General features: G+C 42.7%; 1 protein-coding gene across 3 annotated transcripts in view; it reads left to right on the top strand.

The window, feature by feature from the left end:
• Positions 1-4044: 4044 nt before the first annotated feature.
• The window catches only part of Ly86 (lymphocyte antigen 86), a 64625-nt gene continuing 46343 nt past the window's right edge, over positions 4045-22326 (top strand). For 2 of the 3 annotated variants that reach the window (XM_074082956.1, XM_074082957.1), the window contains exon 1: positions 4045-4268. In XM_074082956.1, coding sequence (XP_073939057.1) covers positions 4055-4268 — 214 coding nt within the window. In that variant the 5' untranslated portion in view covers positions 4045-4054. The remainder of the gene's footprint in view (positions 4269-22326) is intronic. The other variant, XM_020172697.2, reaches the window with a different exon arrangement.

The following is a 22326-nucleotide window of genomic DNA, read 5'->3' as shown; positions in this document are numbered from 1 at the left end:
TGCCTAACTTAGAGTATGAGCTACTTGTCATTAGGTAATTTGGTCATTGTGTGAATATCACAGAGTGCACTTACACTTACACTTAGGTACCATTGAAGACTTGCTCTGGCCAGTAATTTTCTTCCCCAATCAGCTTCACATTAATAGTAGAAGATTCACCATTTACTAAGTGGGTCCATATTTTATTTCAACACTGAAAACAAACTTCTTGTTTTGGCTTTTGTCATCATGGTGAAGAGAAGGACAGGCTCTGTGTCTGGTCTTCAATTCAGGTCACATTGGAAGTTTCTCCCTACCTGACATTGGCTCTTTGTGGATTTCTCTTGATCTCTGCCTTCAGTGAAGCAGGTCCTTCAACAGCTCTGTCACTTTGTTTTTGTTCTCCAGGAGTGTTCCTGTGGTGGATGGCTATTGTTTAATAACCATCATTGATTTTCCACCTTTGTTGTTCTTTTATCACTTTTAATTTCACTTTTGGTCAATCACTTGACGTGGCCTCCTGGAGGCCACATTAGCACTGGAATTTGTTTGTTTAGGGATCATGATAAGCAAAACAAAATGAGATGGAATTAAGCACAAGGGAAATGATGCAAGTGACGCCACATACGTGAGATGACTGAAGGGGCTGCTCATATATGTGGCTCATTGTTGACCAAAACATTGTTATACAGAGCGTCAGTGTAATAAATATTGGAGGGGAATGAGAGGAGGATGGCCATAGCTGAATACAAACAATGATGAAGGCACATTTGCTGTGGGAGACAAAGAATGCTTATCACCAGTGTCCAGTGCTACAGAATAGGTGCAGCCACCTGCCACCTGCCTGCACATTAAATGGATATAAAATTGTCCTGAACTCCCTTCAACGTCCTAAGGAATGCAAGGCTCACACCAGGATTGAAGCGCTTACCCAAGGGGACTGCATTCCCATGGCCTTCACCCCTAGTGCATACTACAGTGATGCAAACGTGAACCTCTTCCCTTTCTGTGCACACACACACACACACACACACACACACACGCAAAGAGTGGGAATAAATCTCCACGAGTGTTTGAAGGTCACAGAGTGGAGAAGGCGTCACCCTGCACACTGTTCTTAAGACACCTTTGGCTCCTCCCACCTGCAGAGAGGATGCTCTCCCACAGTGAGCAGCAACTCTCCCCAACTCACCTCTCCTCCTTTTTTCCCTCCACTCCTCGCTTTTCTCTCCATCTTAGTTTCTCATATGGAGCAGTTTCATCCTGACTTATTTTCACTGCTGGACTCCTGATTTCACAGTCTCATCTTTTATTTGTCAAGTCTCTTCTTAAATCCAAGAGTTTTCTACTTAAGACCAGTTCATTGACAGGCATTTTGATAACATTTTTACCCTGCAAGCAAAAAAAAGCAACATCTGCAATCTGACCTCTATGGAGAGAGCAGAGTATGAGCTGCAGAGGAAGAGGGTTGTCAAAAAAGTAGAAGAGGAATGCAGATGACACCAGAGATGAGGCATTTTTAGCCACAATTTGCTAAGGGATTGGAAATTGATCAGAGTCTGACAATATATTTGGATTTATATCTATATAACCATATTTTAAATAAATATCAAAACTGTTTATAACTTTATTTTATAGAAGAAAACAGGACATTCTCAAAGAATGATTTTGTTGTCTTTATAAAGCTTCTGGTTAAAAACTTGTGTGAGTCAGCTTTCTGTTGCTGTGACAAAATACCTATGATAAACAACTTAAGGAAGGGAAGGTTTATTTTGGCTCAGTTTCAGAGGTTTCAGTTCATGAAACCTTAGCCCCATTGCTTTTGTGCCTGTGATGGAGATATTACATCATGACAGGAGTGGGTGGTGAAGGAAACCTGTTCACCTTACTGGGAAGGTAGTGGCTGGGAAGCAAAAGAGAGAGAGAGGTAGGGGGGAAGGGTCAGGGATCCCAATATTCCCTTCATGGGCATGCCCCCAACTTCCTCTCACTAGGCTCCACCTCCTAAAGGCTCCACCACCTCCCAATAATGCCACAGACTGATGACGAAATCTTCAACACATGGGCTCATAACCAACCTGAAGACAGCATTACAGATTGACTTCTGAAACAAATGGGCCATAACCAGGGATTTCAGTCAACTCCTGGTTCTCAGTAGGCAGCACTAGTAAGTAGAGTTCGTTAGAGAAAGCAGTTTATTCTTTTCTATATGGTTTACTACATGTTATATAAAATGCCGTCTGTCTATAATAGCGTAACATTTTATTATGAAGTCTTTTAAAAAATATTGTACATTCTCAATGGAATGTTATTCAGCCATAAAAAATTTAAATCCTGCCATTTGCAACAACATGGATGTAATTACAGGACACTATGTGACATGAAATAAGTGAGGCCCATAATGTCCCTTATATGTGGAAGCTAAAAAGCTGATCTTATAGAAGTAGCATAGTGGTTACCAGAGCCTGTGAAGGGCGAAGGGTAAGGGATAGATAGATAACGGGGTTGAACAGAAGGACTAATTTCCAACGCTCCATAGCATGGTAGGTAGCTATGGCTGACATCAATTAATTATGTATTTCAAAATAGCAGGATTTTGAATGTTTTCAACACAAAAAAGTGATCAATATTTGAGGTGGATATGTCAATTACCCTGATCTGATTATTTTAAAGTATATGCATGAACTGAAATGTCACACTCTACCCCATTACTAGGTGCTAATTAAAATTTTAATATATAATTGCACATTCTGTGAAGACCAAATCGTATACCTACCACAGAGGTTCTTCAAGTTGGCCCCAGGTCAGCAGCCTCCACATCACCTGGGAACATTTCAGGGACACGGGTTCTCAGGCCTTGTCCAGACCTATTGAATAGGAAATTCTGTGGTGGGCCCCCCATCTGTGTGTCTGTGTCTCAACAAGTTCCCATGGAAGCTGAATCAGTTGTCTCCCTTCACTTTGAGAATCACTGTTCAAAGCTAGCATTGCTGAACTTATGTACAGATAGGAACATAATAAAATAAATCCAGACTTCTTTCCCCAAATGACTACTCCCTGATATTTCCCAAGACATCCAAATTATCCACCAATTAATTCAATGTATTTGTTTATCTTCATTGGTAATTAAAATGCACCTACTTCAAGAAAGTGTTTCAAGATTACTCTAATTCTTATTTAGCCACTGGCAGAAATAGTCAAATTACCAAGTGCTCTTGAAGAAATGCTTGCCCTCCCAGGGGAAATGGTGTTTTTTGCTGCTCCTAAACTCTGCTTACTGGCCCTGACTCTGATTCTGGGGTGATCCAGGGTGATGTGGGGCATTAGGGTTGAGAAACCTTGCCTTCCTGAAGCAGAACCACAGTGAAGAACAAAATCTTGACCTTGAATAGAAAATGAGATGTGACATTAAGGATCCAACCAGCAGCTAAGCCATTATGCCAGCCTTGAAAGGAATGCTCTGCCTCCCCACGCTGCCAGCTCCTCTCACTGAACCAAAGCCAGACAAAGAACAGGGCTTATTTGTCAAGGCAGTTCTTGCCCTCTGCTCCTGAGACCATACCTGCTGCTCCCAGGGCAAGACCTGGCTCTGCAGAAGGATAATTCACCCATGAAAACCTCACCCCAATAGTGGAGTCAAATCCAAAGGAAAGTCAAATATCAACAGGGCAAAAGCCATTCAAATGCCACTCTCTAGCCTCAAAATGCCAAACACTACCTGTTGCCCCAGCCAGTTCCCTGGTCCACAGTCTGCACCAGGAACCTCTAGAAACCAGATTGCTGACAGGTGGCTTGTGGTTGGTCTTTCCTGAGTTTGCAGGTCCCCCTGGGGTAAGGGCTGTCACAAAGGCTGTTCTGAGGAACTGAGGCATAAGGTCATGTATCACTGCCCTGTGACAGCAGAAAGCCAGCATCCACCTATCCCAGGCCAGGCCTAGCTTCACCCTAATCCTTCAGATGCAAACAGCCTTGCGGACCAGTATTCAAATGCCTCTGCTTGCTGCCTTTTATGTCTCACGGTGGATTCCCAGGAGCCTAAATTTTGAGAAGTGAAACTGAACATACCACTCCCTTCATGAGGGAGAGGAAGAAACTCAGAGGCCTTTTCATTTGGGCCTGTTGTTTTCCTGTTGGTCACACACAGGCCTTTACCATGAGCAATGTTATGACCACCCTCCTCGTCTGGGCTCTGATTGCTCCCAGCAGTGGCGGCCATGGTGGAGGGGACGCTTGGCCCACACACATGGCCTGCAGCAATGAGGGCTTGGAGGTGCTCTACCAGAGTTGCGGTAAGACCTTTTGAAATTTCCTACTGTGTTTATGGGGTACTTAAGGCCCATAGATGTGGGCTGCCTTAGCACTTAGTTGGTATGGGTAGGAGAGCCAGAACCAGCAGCCCAACACTTTCTCTACCTAAAGAAGGCTTTCAAGAGCCACTGGAGCCTTGAGAGGAGAGGGAAGAAGGAAGGAGGACAGCCTTAGGAGAGCAACAAAGAGGTCAAAAGAAAGGAAATAAGAGTCTAACTATAGAGCTGTGCAGGATGGTACACACCTGTAATCTCAGCACTTTGGAGGCTGAGGGAGGATCACAAGTTCAAGGCCAGCCTGGGCTGTCTCAGAAAAGGGGGAAACACTGTTGATGGGAATGTAAACTAGTACAACCACTCCGGAAAAAAATTTAGAAGCTACTTAAAAAGCTAGACATTGATCTACCATTTGATCCAGCAATACCACTCTTGGGGATATACGCAAAAGACTATGACACAGGTTACTCCAGAGGCACCTGCACACCCATGTTTATTGCAGCACTATTCACAATAGCCAAGTTATGGAAACAGCCAAGATGCCCCACTACTGACGAATGGATTAAGAAAATGTGGTATCTATACACAATGGAATTTTATGCAGCCATGAAGAAGAACGAAATGTTATCATTCGCTGGTAAATGGATGGAATTGGAGAACATCATTCTGAGTGAGGTTAGCCTGGCCTAAAAGACCAAAAATCATAGGTTCTCCCTCATATGCAGACATTAGATCAAGGGCAAACACAACAAGGGGATTGGACTTTGAGCACACAATAAAAGCTTTAGCACACAAGGGAGGGGTGAGGATAGGTAAGAATCCTAAAACATTAGCTAGCATTTGTTGCCCTTAACGCAGAGAAACTAAAGCAGATACCTTAAAGCAACTGAGGCCAATAGGAAAAGGGGACCAGGAACTAGAGAAAAGGTGAGATCAAAAAGAATTAACCTAGAAGGTAACACACGCACAGGAAATCAATGTGAGTCAATGCCCTGTATAGCTATCCTTATCTCAACCAGCAAAAACCCTTGTTCCTTCCTATTATTGCTTATACTCTCTCTACAACAAAATTAGAGATAAGGGCAAAATAGTTTCTGCTGGGTATTGAGGGGGTAAGGGGGAGAGGGAGGGGGCGGAGTGGGTGGTAAGGGAGGAGGTGGGGGCAGGGGAGAGAAATGACCCAAGCCTTGTATGCACATATGAATAATAAAAAAAAAAAAGAAAGAAAAGGGGGAAAAAAGTTTAAATATAGAAATCACTAATAGCAGCCCCCAAAATAAAATGATCAATGAGTCTTCCAAATCATAAAAATTAGGAAAAGATGCCTCCAAGATTGTGCCTCTTGGCAGTGTGTTTATTTGCAAATCAAGTGAAAAAGTCACTTGTGCCCAAGAATTCCCATGCTCTGCTGCCACCTCCAGAGTTCCTGTGGTAGTTGTGTCGCTCAGTAACTCAGCAAGCACCTGGGAAGCAGCAACGGATGCCAGGGTTTTCTCTCGTGCAAAAGGCAGCAAAAGTGAGGGCTGTGATTTGAATGTGAGTTGGAAGCTCAAGCCCCTGTGCAACTGTGCTTGAAGGTGGGACATAATGAGAGATATTAAAGTGTGAGGGCTCTGCCTTCATGAGTGGATTAGTGTCTCTTTATCCAGAATCCAGGAGTGGGTCAGTAATAAAAAGGCCAGTTTGGTATCCCTCCCATCCTCATCTTTGTCCTTCTCTCATGTCATGACACAGCAGGAAAGCCCTCATCAGATGTTAGCCTCCGGATCTTGGACTTCCCAGCCTCCAGAATGGAGAGTCAATAATTTCTGCTGTTATAATCTACCCAGTCTGTGGTATTCTGTGCTAGCAGCACAAAATGAAGCAAGACAGTAAGTGAGGTGTGGTCTTTGTCCTAATGGGCCAGAGCAAGCTGCCTCCAGAGAAATCACAATCCAATGACTAGAACATCTGAACCAACCTATTAGGGTGTGTCTTTCTCCACTAAGCCTGCTATAACAAAATGGCTGAAACAATAGAACCTTATCTTCTCACAGTTCTGGAGGCTAGAATCTAAGATCAAGGTGTGGGCAGGACTGGTTTCTCCTGAATCCTCTCTCCTTGGCTTGCAGATGGGGCCTCCTCCCTATGTCTTCACATGGTCTCCCTCTGTGTGTGTCTGTGTCCTGATCTTATAAGGATACCAGTTAGATTGGATCATCTAATGAATTCGAGGCTCATCTAATGACCTCATTTAAACTTAATCACAGGTTGGAATGTGGCTCAGTGGCAGAGCAGTTTCCTAGCATGTTGGAGTTCAATCCCCAGCTCTACCAAAAAAAAAAAATGTTAATGAGGGCCAGGCATAGAAGTTCACAACTGTAATCCCAGCATTTGTGAGGCTGAGGTTGTTCAGGCCAGCCTGAATCATCTCTTCAAAGACCTTATCTCCAAATAGTCAATTCTCACATACTGACAGGAGTTCAACAATGAATGGGGATGTGGCACAATTCAGCCCATCAGAGAGTTCCTAAGTGAGGAGAAACCAGTCCAGCCTTGAGATCACACCTTCAGTGGTGATTAGAAGGACCTGCTCATGGAAAGGCACAGCATTATGAAATCTGGCTATCTGGAGGGAGACAGGACAAATGCTGTTTAGGTTGAAGGAAGTGGAGGGAGATGCCATTTAAGATCAAAGTTGGCCCCACTGTAGGCTTGGGAGTAGTAGAGATGCAGCTCTTGTGCAAATACCTGATCCTAACTTCTGCTACTCATGGAGCTGGTCTAGGGAGATCTAGACAGTCAGTCTGGTTGCCAGGGTCATTCACCAGATTTGTTTTACTACTTTAAAAAGAAGGAACGTTGAGTTACAAATAAGTGAAAGAGAATGAATGGCTGGATGGTGGAAGTGCTCCTCACTCTTGCCTTTCACATGGGGAAGGGACGCTAGACCACAGGCATCCCATTTATGTAAGCTGTGGGATGAACCATGGGCTTATCAGGAGTTGTCTTTCCAGTTCATCCTCATGTAAAGGTTTCCATGGCTACCCTGCTACCCACACTCACCCCCTGACTGCAGCCCAGTCTGACACATCGTTTCCACTCACCACCAGCAGAGGCAAAAAGACCTGGACCATGAGGGAAAGAGCAAGGGCATATGACCTGCCCAACTGGAGCGGGAGAGGCACAGCCTTCTGGAGATGAGGCTACTCCACAAATTTGCCAAACCTCGGGGAAAAAGCACTGCTCTTGGGACTCAAAATAAGGGAATAGAGGAAACACAGCTCTCGTCCCAGAGTGGCTTGACGATCAAAGAAACCACAGGGTAAATGCTTTGTGTGAAGGGTTGTCACAGAGGCAAGTGTTGCGTACAAGGGTGCATGGTGGTCAGAAGAGGGTGAGGTTCCTGTCTAATTTGTCCATGAAAGAATCATCAAGCTTGAGTTGAAACTTAAAGAATGATTTAAAAAGTAGCTATGTCTTCTAATCTTTGTGGAGGGCTTGCTAATGTGTGCCACGCATTGTGCTAAAGGCTGCGTAAGCATCATGCTTGTTTCACAGATGTGTAAACTAAGGGTTGGAGATGTTCTAACTTTCCTAAGGCCACACAGCTGATAGTGGCAGATATACCCTCAGAGGCACAAAGAAGGCAAGGTATTGAGTACATATTTGTGGAATTAAAACAAATTAACTGCCAGCCTGTCTGACTCCAGACGTCATGGAATAGAGGAGGGAAGGGAAGGAGAGCTTTTGCAGAGAGAGTAGCATTCTGAAGACAGAGAGGTGACAAGGTTTACAATTCTAGAGGCTGAGAAAAGGTTGGAAGCCCATGGGATGAGAAAGGGGCAGGAAATGGGGGCAGCGATAAGAGTGGGTTGCCAGAGGCTACTTTTTGGAAAGAGCCCTCAGGTTGTCAATCGGAGTGTGGATATTAAAACGGAAGCTCTTTGTGCTGAAAGTAGGATTTGTAGTCAGAAAGAGCCTGAACTAGCATCATTTTGACAGTCTTAAGATCAGAGGGATACTTGGTCACACTTTGGGATCAACAGAAAGGCAAGCTGTGTCCTAGGAGCTTCTGCAGGAGTGAACTCTACTCCATCTCCTGAAAGTCATGGAGTTTTTGGGAGCTGAATGGCTGTCTATCCCTGCCAGCCAGATATGGTCTCCATTTTGTTGCTGGGTTCACAGAGGCAGTGCCCCCAAGCCTTTCACACTGATTACACACTGATTGCTGCCTGCTGTGATGCTCTATCCAGCCTTGTGTTTAGACATCCTTAGGTGCCCACAAAGGGCCCTTCATTCTCACAGAATGAAGCATCCATTGTTTTCTAGGATTGTACTTCATTCATCTTTTCTCTTTTCATTTTGTGACTTTTGTGTGTCATGGGGAAGGAACATTAGGCTAAAAACTGCTCTAAATAATACACAATTCCTTAAAGAGGAACTCATAAATAGTTTCCTGACTCAGTACCAATCAGGAAGTGAGAATTTTTTTCTGAAAAAGCAGAAGTCCTACCCTGTTCAACTGCCAGAGCTACAGGAAAGAGAGCCACAGTCTTTATCAAAGCACAAGATACAACAAAAGCATTTGGGGACCTTTCCTTTGTTCAATCATAAAATAATACAAAAAAAACCAAAAAACCAGAGACACACCACAACTGCCCACCGTTGACTGAAATTCGGCCTCTAGTACACAAAAATATGAAGTAGATTACAGACTGGAAGAGGCTAGAAGCAGCAGTAGGAGCCATAGGGGAAGCAGGAGGGTAAGGGTCAGTGTGATGCAAGGTTGTGGACCCCCTTATTAGAGTTTTCACTGCTATGACCAAATACTTGGCAGAAACAATTTAAGGGAGGGCATATTTATTTTGGCTCATGGTTTCCAGTATTTCAATCCACTGTACTTGGTGCCATTGATTCTGAGCCCATGATGAGGTAACACAACATACTAGTGGGAGCAGATTCTTCATCTCATGGCACCCAGAAAGCAGTGAGAGAGGAAGGGACCAGGGACAAGATACCCCCAAGGACCTGCCACCAGCAGCCTACTTCTTCCCACCTCCTAGGAAAGTCCCACCTCCTAAAGTTTCTAGAACCTCCCAAAATAGCATCACCATCTCAGGACTAAACTCCCAACACATGAGCCTTCTGGGAGGGACAGTTCATATTCAAACTACAACACCCTCCAAAAGTTTATTTTAAATCCCTACTTCCCAATGGTATTAGGAGGCGAGACCTTTGGAAGATGATTAGGTCATAAGGGTGGGCCCACAGGAAGGGGATTTAATGCTCTTGAAAAAGAGACCTTAAAGAGCTCACTCATCTCACCATGTGAGGACACATTGAAAAGACACTTGGAAGCCCACACCAAGAACCCAACCCTGCTATCACTCTAATCTCAGACTTCCAGGCTCCAGAACTGTGAAAAATGTAGGTCTGGTGTTTAAACCACTCAGTCTGTGATAATTTGTCATAGCAGTCTGAACTAAGGGAAATAAGAAAAAGTAGAGGAGATCAGGACATATGTAACAGACGAGGCAGGTGAGAGGTAAGGGCTTAGGATCTAGAGTCAACAAACTTCATTCAAACTCCTGAGCAATACTCCCTAGGTCTCAGAGATCCTTGTTTGTGAGGTGAGTGTGTTAGCTTCCTACTGCTGCTGTAATAAGTATCTACTTCATGACTTAAAACAACACAACATTCATCCTCTCAGAGCTCTGGGAATCAGAAGTTTGAGTCAGTTTCCCTGGATCAAGGTGTTGGTGGGGCCTTACTCCCTCAGAGGCTCTCAAGGAGAACCCATTTCTTTGCCTTTTCCAGTTTATACAGTGCATTCCTTGGTTCCTGGCCTCTTCCTCCATCTTGCTCTAGTTGTCACCTTGCCTTCTTGTTCTGTGTCAAATCACTTCTACCACTTTCCTAGAAGGACACTGTGATTAGGATAATCTCCCCAACTTGAATCATATGTGCAAAGTTCCTTTGGCCATCTAAGATAATAGTCACAGTTTCCATGGCCAGGACATGGCTGCCTTTGGTGACATTATTCAGAGAGCTATGCAGGGATAATATTTTACCTATCTCGCAGGGCTGCATGAAGATTAAATGCAAAGGGCTCTAAAAAGTACTTAGTGCCTATTGCATGTTCAATAACTCTTCACTGCCAATGACTTTGTAAGGTATTTTACAGCCAATAGAGATACCTCTATTTGACTATGAAGACAAATCAAACAAGGAAATGACATCGTTTCTTTAAAAAAAGCAAAACAAAACAAAACAAAAACCTCTGGGATAAGCAGAGAGGAATTTAACTCCAGAGTAAATGGCTTCCTGAGCAGCATCTCTAAGAAATTCCATAGTTACGTGGGTGTGGACAAAGCCTCAGAATCAGGATAGGTTTTGCAAAGGGCCACTCTAGAACTCATGAATGCAGCACTCACAGGTCTGCCTTATTCTGGGAGAAAGTTGATTGTCTACAGGAATGGTTGAGTTGTGTGCCCTTCAGGAAATTCTCTACCCCCAGAGTATTATTATTGTTGCTTTTGTGGGGTTTGTTGATGGATTTTTTGATAAGGATTTGGGAGCAGAGATCTGGGTTGTATTTTCTGTAAGAACCTTGTGTGTAGACTCCAACATTGTCATTTCACATACTTCAACCCAACAGAGCAAAGAGGAGGGTCATACACAGTAAGGGACCTGTGACACATACATAAATGGCTTCTGTTTTCTCTCTGATGCTCACAGGCCACCTGGAATAGTAGGGCAGTTGGTACCTGCAAACTGCAGCCCACAGGTCAAATCCCACTCAATGCCTATTTTTACATGGTCTGTGAGATGAGAATAGTTTTAAATTTTTTAATGATTGAAGAATCCAAAAGAAGAAGAATATCTGTGTGTGTTAGTCAGCTTTCCACCTCCATAACAAATAAGTTGAAATAATCAACTCATAAGAAGAAAAGGTTTATTTTGGCTCACAGTTTTGAATTTTCAGTCCATGATCTATTGGCCCCACTGCTTTGGGCCTGTGGAGGAGGCAGCATTTTATGACTGGAGCATGTGACAGAAAAATTGCTCACCTCGTGACCAGGAAGTAAAATGGTAAAAGAGGAATAGACCAGGGCAGTTCAGTTTCCTTTAAGGACACACCCCCAATGACCTAGCTTCCTGCCACAGGGCCCCACCTCTTAAAAGTTCCACCACCTACAAATAATGCCACATTGGGAACCAAGTCTGGGGTTTTTTTCTTTTTTTTTGTGGTACTGGGGTTTGAATTCAAGGTTTTGCACTTGTACAGCAAGCTTGAACAACACCTCCAGTCCAGTTTGCTCTGGTTATTTTGAAGATGGGGTGTCACAGCTATTTACCCAGGCTGACCTTGAACTATGATCCTCCCAGGCTCAGCCTCCTTGAGGCTGTAGCTAGGATTACAGGTGTGAGCCACCAGAGCCTGGTGAAGATGAAGCTTTGGGGAGCATTATTATCCAAACTAAACCACTGTGACACATGGAAATTATATGAAACTCAAATGTATGTGTCTATAAGTGAAATTTAATTGAAACACAGCCACTCTCACTCTTTTATGTATTGTTTATGATGCTTCTTATGCTACAATAGCAATACTGAGTAGTGGGATTTTAATCAATGGCCTTAGATATTAATCATCTGGAGATTTATAAAGATAGTTAGTCAAGAGTAGAAAAAGATCTCTCAAACTCTTCACGAGATCATAGCCTCAATTTCTGGATCTTCCAAATGATTCCAGCAATAGAAAGTCTATATGAAATTCTGGGACTGGCAGAATGGCTCAAGTGGTAAGAGCACCTGCCTAGCAAGTGTGAGGCCCTGAGTTCAAACCCTAGTGCTGTTCCCACCCCTCCAAAAATAGATAAATTCTATAGCAACCTCGATAAGCAGAGAATCCCTGTAAGTACCAGGTTATCAGTAAGGTGGGAGGCAGGGTCTCACTTTTGTAGAATTCCTTTCAGAAAATATCATTGTCATAACAATCTCTCTCTTCTGTATGTCATTTGAAATTAAGAAAGCCCTTCCACTTATAAGACCTCAGTTAATCCTTACAAAAAGCACTATGAGGTAGGTGGGTTGTTTATCTCCGTTTTCTAGATGTAGAAACTGAGGCATGTACATATTAAATATGTATCTAAAGTAACATACCTGAACCATGATACAAACCCCAGTGTTCTAACTCCATATCCAGTAGGTTAAAGCTCTCTCATGGAATTCTATTAGAGAGCCACCCATGCCATCTGATCTTAGAAACATGGAGTGGGGACAGGGAGAGGATACAGCTCAAAAGTAAGTCTCTGTGCAAAAAGATAAAAACCCTAAGTAGTCTGAGGGCTGGCAAAAGAAGGTGGAGGATGGGAGGAAGAGGAGGAGGAGAAAGAGAAGGAAGAAAGAAAGAAAGGCAGAAAAGGAAGGGAAGAGGAGGAAGAAGAAGAGGTAGAGATGGGGGAGGAGGAGAGAGAAGAGAGGAAGAAGAGGAAGTTGAGGAGAGGAAGAAGAGGAGGAGGAGGAACAGCAGAAGAAAGAAGAAAGAGTCTTCTGATTAAAGGAAGGTTTCTCCCTTTCCCACCCCTCTCCCTAGCCTCCCCTTCTCTGTACACTTTCAGAACTGGACCAGTTTGGCTTCCTTTACTAGCATACATCCAGAACTGCTCAGTGATACAGGAGGTCCATAACATCTACATTTTCAGCCATGTGCACCAAGTTCTATTTTGTTGCGAGGTGGTATCTGAAAGTGATATGTCACAAATTAAAGAAGGGTGGTTGCCTTATCAGTAAGAACAAGGTTGTGCAGTCAGAGCCCTCCTGTGCAGTTGGCATGCTTATTCCCACACCCAACATCAGTTTCCCCTATGGAGCGTGTGGGGTAGGGTGGGGAGCCCTAACTTGGGCAGTATGTTGGGGGCAATCCCATGGACCTGGCCATCCCCTGGGAGTTTCCAGAGTCAGTTCCCACGGTATCTGATCCTCATGCTTCAGACTTGTAGTCAACATCTGCTCTCCTGTCCTCCAAGGCAACCAGCTTTATCTGCATCTGCCTAAATATGTTTCACATGTTGCTGAACTTTGCAACAGGGCAGGCAATTTACCTGACCTCAAAAAGTCCCTTAACTACCTAGTCTAAATCAGGTCACAAGCACCTGAATAATCCATCAAGGTAGTCAAACAGGACAATTAATCAGATTTCTACAATGTAAAACGACGCTGGCAACAATGCCTGCAGAACAGAAGGTAAACTGCAAATGACCTAGCATTATTGCAGAATGAGCAAAGCATGTGGATAAAATGTTCATAGATAACATTTTTAAAATTTCCCTGGGAGGAAAGGGATGGGAAAAAAAAACTATTTTCCTCAGAACCCAATATTTTTTAAGTAAATGGAGCATAAAACAAACACCAAAGAAGCAGCAACATCCAAAAAAAAAAAAAAAAACCCACAGGCCATACAGTCATTTAGCAATACTTTCAAACACAGAAAGCAATTTCTGTCAGAATTTACTTTCCCAGATTAACAGGGCTATAAAACTGTACAATTAAGGAAAAATAGACACATAACTGCAGAGACAGAGATACAATTACAAAGTGAAAATTTTGGCCATGCAGGGTTAAACAGCAAGATGCCTGGGCTGACTTTTTGGGTCAAATTAAAGACATACAGGAGTGACAACAAGGAGATGCAGATTTTAAAAATGTTAGTTGAAAGTGAACAGGTGCTAGAAAGGAAGCAAACCATGCAGGTGTGTTCAAGGGACCCAACCACTGGGATCTCCCTGGTTTCCATTTGGTGACTACTTTGCAAAGCCTCCAAAGTGGCATGAAATCACCTAAACTTTTTAAAGAAGATGCTAAGTACTGTAGTGAACAAGGACCTAAAGAAGGGAGAGAGCCAAGAGTCTGGTTGCAAAGAGGCATCTTCTGCAGGCAGGAATATCTCTCAAAAGGGTGTCCAGTGTCCTTTCCAATCCTCAGATGAAATGCCCAGGGACAGCTGGCTCTGCTCATGTTTTGGGAGGGGCATCTATGGGGAGGGAGGGATGAGGTTGGGCTGCCCTCCACCCTAGAAGCTAATTTTGTGAAAGCCACAGTACAGTCAGCACATTACAAAGTAGCAGCCATTGTCCGGTCCTGGGCCTGCAGGAGGGGCATTGTGGGAAGACAATCAGAGGCCAAAGAAACTGAATGTGAAAGAGCCCATTCCAAGCTCTAGCTTGTGTAGCTGGGGCTCCTGGCAGAGTCCAGCAGGCACCACGTTCCCAGTGATGAAGGAGCATCCAGCTGGAGAGGTCATCAGTACTTACAACAGCAGTTGAGGAACACAGACCAGGAAGTGCCCCCGCCAAGACCCAGCAATAAGGTGGGGGTTTGCATTTAGCTCCATCCAGTAACTGCAGTCCACCTAGTTTGGTGTTGTTCTTTGCCTTAAAGTAGTATCCCGGGCCTACTGGAGAAAGAAGTGGGCAGCAGAAGTATTTTGGGGTTCACCAGAAACAAGTATTTGTACATTCGGCTGAGGCTGATGGGTAATTCATGTGCAGTGGGCAATGTGCAAGTCAGCATTTGACCTTCTCCAAGAAGGTGTCATCTTGAAACCCCAAACCAGTTTGCCCTCTAGTACCTTTCCACCTTCAGAACAGTGGTAAGTGGTAACGAACAGGACTGCCAGCCAAAGAAAAGGATCTCCAGTTAGAAATTCCTGCTGGCCTTTCAAAATATGATTTGTAGTCTTCAGATTCATAAGGGCTGCCTGTTTAGCTGTAGTGCTGTCCAAAGACTCCTTTATTTGAAACCTAACATGTATCTCCCCTTATGGCTAGATGGAAACCCCACAGCCTCTAGTGAGAAAGCCAGAATAGAAAGATCTGAGTCCCTTATCTGTTATCCATTAGGATCCTTCCCCATAGCTGGGATCTTTCTTATTCAAAAGGCTTCTCTGTATGTTTTAGTGCCCAATTTGTTCTTCATACACTGTGTTTAAAATATATCTTTAAACTTTAAAAAATTTAAGTAGTTTAAAAACTACTTGCACAACTACCACATGAAAACTTTGTTAACTTAAGCTGGTTTTTTTTTTTTTTGCAGACATTGCCTTAAGCATTTAATGAATACAGCAGGCTTTTCTAAATTGCTTTGAAAACCTTCAGTAACAAAGTACACACAAATTATCACAAAATTATCCCATTTATTATTATATTTCTTAAGATAATATTTCAAGATATCGATACTATGTGTTTAAATTTATTTCTTCCTCATCTTTACCCTCTTTTTTTCTTTTTGAGATGGGGGTTTCTTAGTCACTGCTCAGATTGAATTACGATCCTCCTGTTTCAGCCTTCTGAGTAGCTGGGATTGCAGATACATGCTTCTGCACCAGTTTATTACTTATTAGTCCCTATAACTCGTGTACTTTCCTGAAGTTGTATAATATTTATTTCAGCATCTTCTTGGCTTCTGATACGTTCCAGACCAAAGATAAAATATGGTCATTACTCTGGAAATAAAATTCCTGTGTTCTCCTTATTTGCTGCAGGTAATAAATGTTTCTCCACTCTCTAAAAAGAAAGATTATCACCTCAGATCAGCAGAGGATGCAGGCTTTGAACTACCAACCTGTTGACTCTGGACTTGGTGCTCAGTCATCAATTTAAACTCTCTTTACTTACGTATTGTCTACTGTATCCTTAAGATCCTTTAAGCCCCATCTTTTTTTTCACAAACTCCCTTCTACTCTGGTGCTTTTCCTCAAATGATGGGCTCTTAAGTTTTGCTGGGTCATTGTCTCATTGTTCCATTATTACTGTCCCTTGATCTGATCCATAAGCATTCTTAGAAAATTATGTCCTCTGTGATCATCTCAACTGCAGATTCTTTTTGTTAATTGTTTATACGTTTGTTCATATGTGTATACATTATTTGGGCCACCTGTCCCCCTGCCCTCTACCCTCCCCCTTCATCAACTGGAGGTTCTGATCCAATTGTATTTCTACTGTTGTATTTCTGAATTTTTGTATGGGACCACTTGAGCTGAACAGTCTTTCTGTTCTACTTTTTTCCAAGACTAGCTGGCTCATTTACAACTCTTTGTCCTCACTCCTACTTACTTACAAAGATAGAAAAAAAAAAAACACATAGCTCTCTCTGGTCTGTCCATATGGATATAAACATTCTGAATTTCTAGCTAACTAGGGAGGAGGCTTTGTGCACACCTAGTAATGAGGATGTGACCCAATTTCTTTCCTGCCTTTGTTATCACCCAAACATGCCTGCTAAATAATTCCTAGAGGCAGAGCCACAGAGGTGAAGTCTTCAAGAGCTCAAAACAGCAGATGCTGTCTTCCCTCCCATCACAGCAACTGTCTGGTACTGTTCATGCTAACACCCAGTCAGCTCAGGAGAAGACCCTGGAGTGCTCCCTCTTGACCTACCTCTTCTGTCACAGGTGGGCTTTACAGGTCACACTATACTCCCTGTTCACAATTCCATGGTGGTGTAGACATGGGGGACATTGGTCTCTTCGGTTATACTCTCAGTGTAACCCCACCCTGGGGTGAGGAGCCAGGGGCAGCTCGTGGGTGTCATCTTGAGTTGCAGAGTTATAGGTTTAACCGTCTGCCTTGTGGCCGCTGCACTGACTGTGGGGGGAGCAGTCTCATGATGACTAATTTCCCTGTAAGCTTGGCATTCTATAGGGAGAGGTCAGCATCCAGCCTGGCCCACCATAGGCAGTCTATGGGGTTTCTTATAGAGCTAGAAAGTGTTCAGACTAAGCAGCTCCTCAGGCCTTCAATCCAAGTGCTCCCTTGCTCAGAAGAGGTACCTCTGAGCCAGAAAGGCAGTGTATCATAAACATGGCAACCAGTCAGCAGAAGAGCCCAAGTGGACCTTCCCAGGCAAACTCTGCTTCCTCTTCAAGCATTAAAAACTACCCTGAGAATGCACCCACTTTCAGGTCATAGATACCACATCAACCAAGACCAGACACTCTCCTCAATGACATCTCCAAAGTGCAAAGATCCTTTTTCTGTGCAGCCCTTCTCTTAGGTGATTTTCCCACATCCTTTCTTGCCCAAGACCCTATATCTTTTGCATATACAAAAGATCCATGGGGCTCTTATAGTTTTGATAGGACCAGTAATTCCATAAAATTACATGGAATTTTATGTAATTTTATATTACGTGGAATTTTCTTTACATGGAAAAGGCATACAGTTGTCCCTCTTATCCAGGAGGCATATGTTCCAAGACCCCCAGAAGATGCCTGAAACTGCGAATAGCACCAAACCATATATATATATATATTTATTTATTTATTTATAAATATATACATCCTATATATAATATATTTATAAATATATTAATATATATTATGTTTTTCCCATACATACATGCCTATGATAAAATATAATCTGCAAATAGGCACAGTAAAGATTAATAATAACTAATAATAAAATAATCCATTCAGGTCTCAGAATGTGAGAAGAATAGCAGATACTATGTTGTGCTGTGCTGCTAAACTAAGACAGTCAATAGGTTAAGGGTATTTTATGCATTTTCAACATATGATAGGTTTATGGCCCACCATAAATACAGGAGTGTGTATAAAGAATGGAGGGGGCAGTTGTCATTTGCAGTTCAACATGTCAGGGACTATGGCACTCACCTCATCTCTAGAGGAATTGTGCTGTTTGGTTCCATCTGATGGCCACATGAGATTGTGGGACCTGAAGGGCCTGATTTCCTAATTTTTCAAAAGAAACTAGACATCCTAGTCTAGAGGTACAACCTTCTAATTTATAAATATGGCACCTCGTCTAAGTGTTTTCAAACATGTTGTAGACTAACAAAATACAGGCTACAACCACATTTTTGCCACGTGGGTCTCTCCACGAGGCTTACTCATACATGACAACAAGTATCCCCTAAAATGAGGGCTTTGAGAGAGAGAAAAGGGGGACAATATAGACAGATGTCATAAACTTTTTGTAGCCTAATCTGAGACATATCATCCCAACAATTCTGCCATGTTTTACTGCTTAGAAGCAAGCCACAGAGCCACTCAAGGGAAGGGAATTAACAAGGGTGTGAATACCAGAAGGAGGGACCATAGCGGTCACACAGGAGCTGCCTAACAGAGGAAATCACACAGCACAAAACTACCAGAGAGATGTGACTGAACATAAGTATTCTGATGTCCTTTTCTTCATGCTAGCATTTGTTGCCCTTAATGCAGAGAAACTAAAGCAGATACCTTAAAAGCAACTGAGGCCAATAGGAAAAGGGGAACAGGAACTAGAGAAAAGGTGAGATCAGAAAGAATTAACCTAGAAGGTAACACCCACGTACAGGAAATCAATGTAAGTCAATGCCCTCTATATCTATCCTTATCTCAACCAGCAATAACCCTTGTTCCTTCCTATTATTGCTTATACTCTCTCTACAACAAAATTAGAAATAAGGGAAAGATAGTTTCTGCTGGATATTGAGGGGATGGGGGGAGAGGGAGGGGGCGGAGCGAGTAGTAAGGGAGGGGGTAGGGGCAGGGGGGAGAAATGACCCAAGCCTTGTATGCACATATGAATAATAAAAGAAAAAAAAAGAAATAATAAAGAAAAAAAAAGAAAGAGAGTGAAGACAATGTGTAGTTATGCAAGATCAAAAAGTTCGGAGATCCATTGTGCAATCATGTGATATAGTTTACACTACTGAACTGTACACTAGAAAATGGTAATGGTGGTAATTTAAATGTCATGTGTTTTTACCACAGTAAAAATAAACACATACATACATACTATAGGAAATGGCTTAAAAATAAATACTAACATTAAGCTTTATTAAGTAAAACATTCATGGCAAAATTTCAAGCATAACTATAAAACTAAAAATACACTATATGCTTTCTAGACTAACAAAAGAAAAAAATCAAACCCTCCAAACAATCCAAAAAATGGAAAGAATGGAGGAAAGGAACAAGGTACAAAAGAAAGCAACTTATGCCTGGGCAGAAAGTGAGAACCTAGACTAAAAATAACCAATGTAAAAGGGGCTGGCAGGGTAGCTCAAGTGTTAGCGTGCCTGCTAGTAAGTGCAAGGCCCCCAGCACTGTCACGAAAGGAAGAAAGATAGATAGAAAGAGAGAAAGGGATGGATGGAGGGAAGGAGGGAAGGTGACAGGGAAGGAGGAAAAGAAGGAAAGAAGGATACAAGAAATAATTATAAAGCTATTAGAGGTCATAATAAGTAAAAACTAACCCGATTATAAAGCAAAAAAAAGAGTGCCAAATTGCACTTTAAAAATCAACTATCTGCTTTCTAAAGAAATATGGTCTAAAATAGAGATCTACAGTGAACATTATATTTAGTGGTGAAATAATAGAAGCTTTTTGTTTAAAATCAAGGATGAAGCAAGCATGTTCATCCTCACCACTTCTATTCAGCATCATACCGAAGGTACCTACCAGATAGCAAGACAAAAAAATGTTCAAGGATTTGAAAGAGAAACAAAATGCACAAAAATGTTACTCTGTGCACTCAGTATGGCTGTCCACATAGAAAAACCTGACCAACAACTTATTGGAATTAATGACAGTTGAATTTACCACTGATTTTGTGACTAATTTATTACAATATTCCAGGAGGTATCTAACAGGTGCCACTTCAGTTTCTAAGCTGTTGAGTAGATCTTATATGTACAGGTCACAATTTCATCTCCTCTTCTGATGAATTTTGGTTGCTTCCAAATTTTTGTCATTGCAAACTGTTAAGAACATCTCTTATTTATGTCTCTTACGTCAGAAAACATTCCCCAGCCCAGGACTTTGCTTTCCCTCCTTCTCTGAAGCTCAAGTTAGGGCAAAGATAATTTAGAATAATTGCACTAGCATCTTCAGATTTGTCTAGTACACACACTAACCATTTTTAAGTATTATGTCCTGAAAACACAGGAACCACATCAAGTTGTTGTGCGGTGATGTTAAGGAGAGGAGCATAGCGGTGGAGTCAGGCTTTTTGTCACTTTGTTGTGAACTTGACAATGTGCTCTTGCAGTGGGTTAACCTGTGTGGGGCTAATGTGAACAGCAGGCTGTGGTTATTCGACAGGTGCACCTTTCTCATTCATTCATCTGAAGCCCAGTTTCCCAGCATATTTTTCATGACTACTTCCTATCTTTCAGTGTAACTCTCTTTATATTTTTAGCAAAACCACTTTTTAATCCTCTAATGAGAAAGAGAATAACACTAGGGAGTGTTGGTTTGGAAGAAAGAGAAATTAATCCTTTCCTTGGTGAAGAATTTCTTTTGCTGACTGAGGGGTCAAGTCTGCAGTAGTTGCTTCTTTTTACATCCAGCATTGACTTTCAATAGCTTGTAATCCTATATTATTCTTGCCCCTGGGATCCTATTTCTGGGTCTTCTGTGTTACAGGAAGAATATGTGCCAATAAGAGGTGTGTGGAGTTTCCCATGAAAGCATCTCTTCTTTCTGGCAGGGAGACTCTCTTGCTGAGCTGGGCATCCAGCAGACTCCTTCAGGCTCCTCGATGAAGCAAGAGATGCAGGAAGAAATGATGAACTGGTTTGGGGAAGGAGGAAATTGACTCCCCTGATTTCAGTCCAAGACATCCTGGCAGGCATTAGACATCTACTTTGCCTTCTCTGGAGAGCTCCACAGTATTTGTAGGAAGGCTAGGATTCCACACCTGGGAGATAGTGGGCCTTTTACCCTGCAGGGGAGACTCAGTCTCTAATGTTCCTTGAGCCGAAAGCCTCTTGGTAGGAGCAGTTTTCTGCTCTTAAATCAGAGGCAACCACATGCAGAAGCTGACGTGCGCTAATGTGGAAAAGAAGGCTCATTAGGAATCATCTCATCAGTGGGGCTGCTTCCTAGGAAAAGTGTAAATGGATTTCTTTTCTCCTGTGGGTCAGCAGGAGGATTGGAGGCACCAGTGGACAATTCATTACCAGGTGGAGGGAGAGCAGGCCAAAAATAGAAAAATACGTAAAGCTGATCTCATACTAGAACACATTTGGGAAACAAATCTCAACAATTAACACTTTCTTTAGGCTTCTGAGTGTGACCAAAATTGCCTCAGAGGTCCCAAATGCAACCTTGGGAAGAAATGAAGGTGGCTAAGCAAAGACACCAGCTGTCATAGGCATCCGTACTGCCTCCTCCCCTACAGCACTAACTTCGTTCCTGTGACTCCAATTACTTCACAGAGGGAGATGTGCTGTTCCCTGAGGGCTAAGAGGGTGTGGAAGTTGTTGATTGCAACTGGGACTCCATGCTTCCTACACGTACCCCCCCATTTCTCCCTTAGCAACTAGGTTCTCCAGCCAGAGTTGCTTTTAAGAGGACCCTGCTTACCCACTGAGTCCCTACATTGCTGCTAAGGAATGTCAGTCCATGCACAGCCATGCGGAAAGTAGCTGGGCAGTTTCTTATAAAATTAAAATGCCCTTACCACACAGTCCAGAAATGCCATGCAAAGGTTAGGTGAAAAGCGAGGAAGGAGGGAGCCAAAAACAGATAATCAAGTGGTTGGGGGACAGGAGATGTCTTACTTGAAGCTTGCTAAGTCAATGTAAATTCTATAAAATCTGTGAAATGATTTCTAAAGAGATTTATTGAGATCATTTTAAAAGGGTTAATCTTTAGAGTGAAGCCTGGTGGATCCAGGGGCTCGCTACTAAGATTACACACCCAGGGTATTAGCAAAACACCTGCATGCTTGTAACAGTGGTTTTCAAATGAGGTCAGGCAATAGAATCATTTTAAACATCTCAATTTATAAAAATCTCAATGCTGAGGCAGCACTCACACACATTAAATCAGAATGGCTGGACTGGGACTCAGGTATTGGTGTTTTTACAATACTTCTTAAATTGATTCAATGTACATGCTTGAGAATTGGTGGCCAGTATCATCCCTTATCACAGAACCATGTTCAATGTACTGCTATGTATGGTCGTCTCCTCTTATTAGGGAATACGTTCCAAGACCCCCAGTGGATGCCTACAATCATGGACAGCATCGAACCCTATATAATA

The sequence above is a fragment of the Castor canadensis genome, chromosome 8, assembly GCF_047511655.1.
Source record: "Castor canadensis chromosome 8, mCasCan1.hap1v2, whole genome shotgun sequence".
NCBI classification, from domain to species: domain Eukaryota; kingdom Metazoa; phylum Chordata; class Mammalia; order Rodentia; family Castoridae; genus Castor; species Castor canadensis.
The sequence above is the reverse complement of the archived record's forward strand: the minus strand, read 5'-3'. Positions and strand labels throughout refer to the sequence as shown.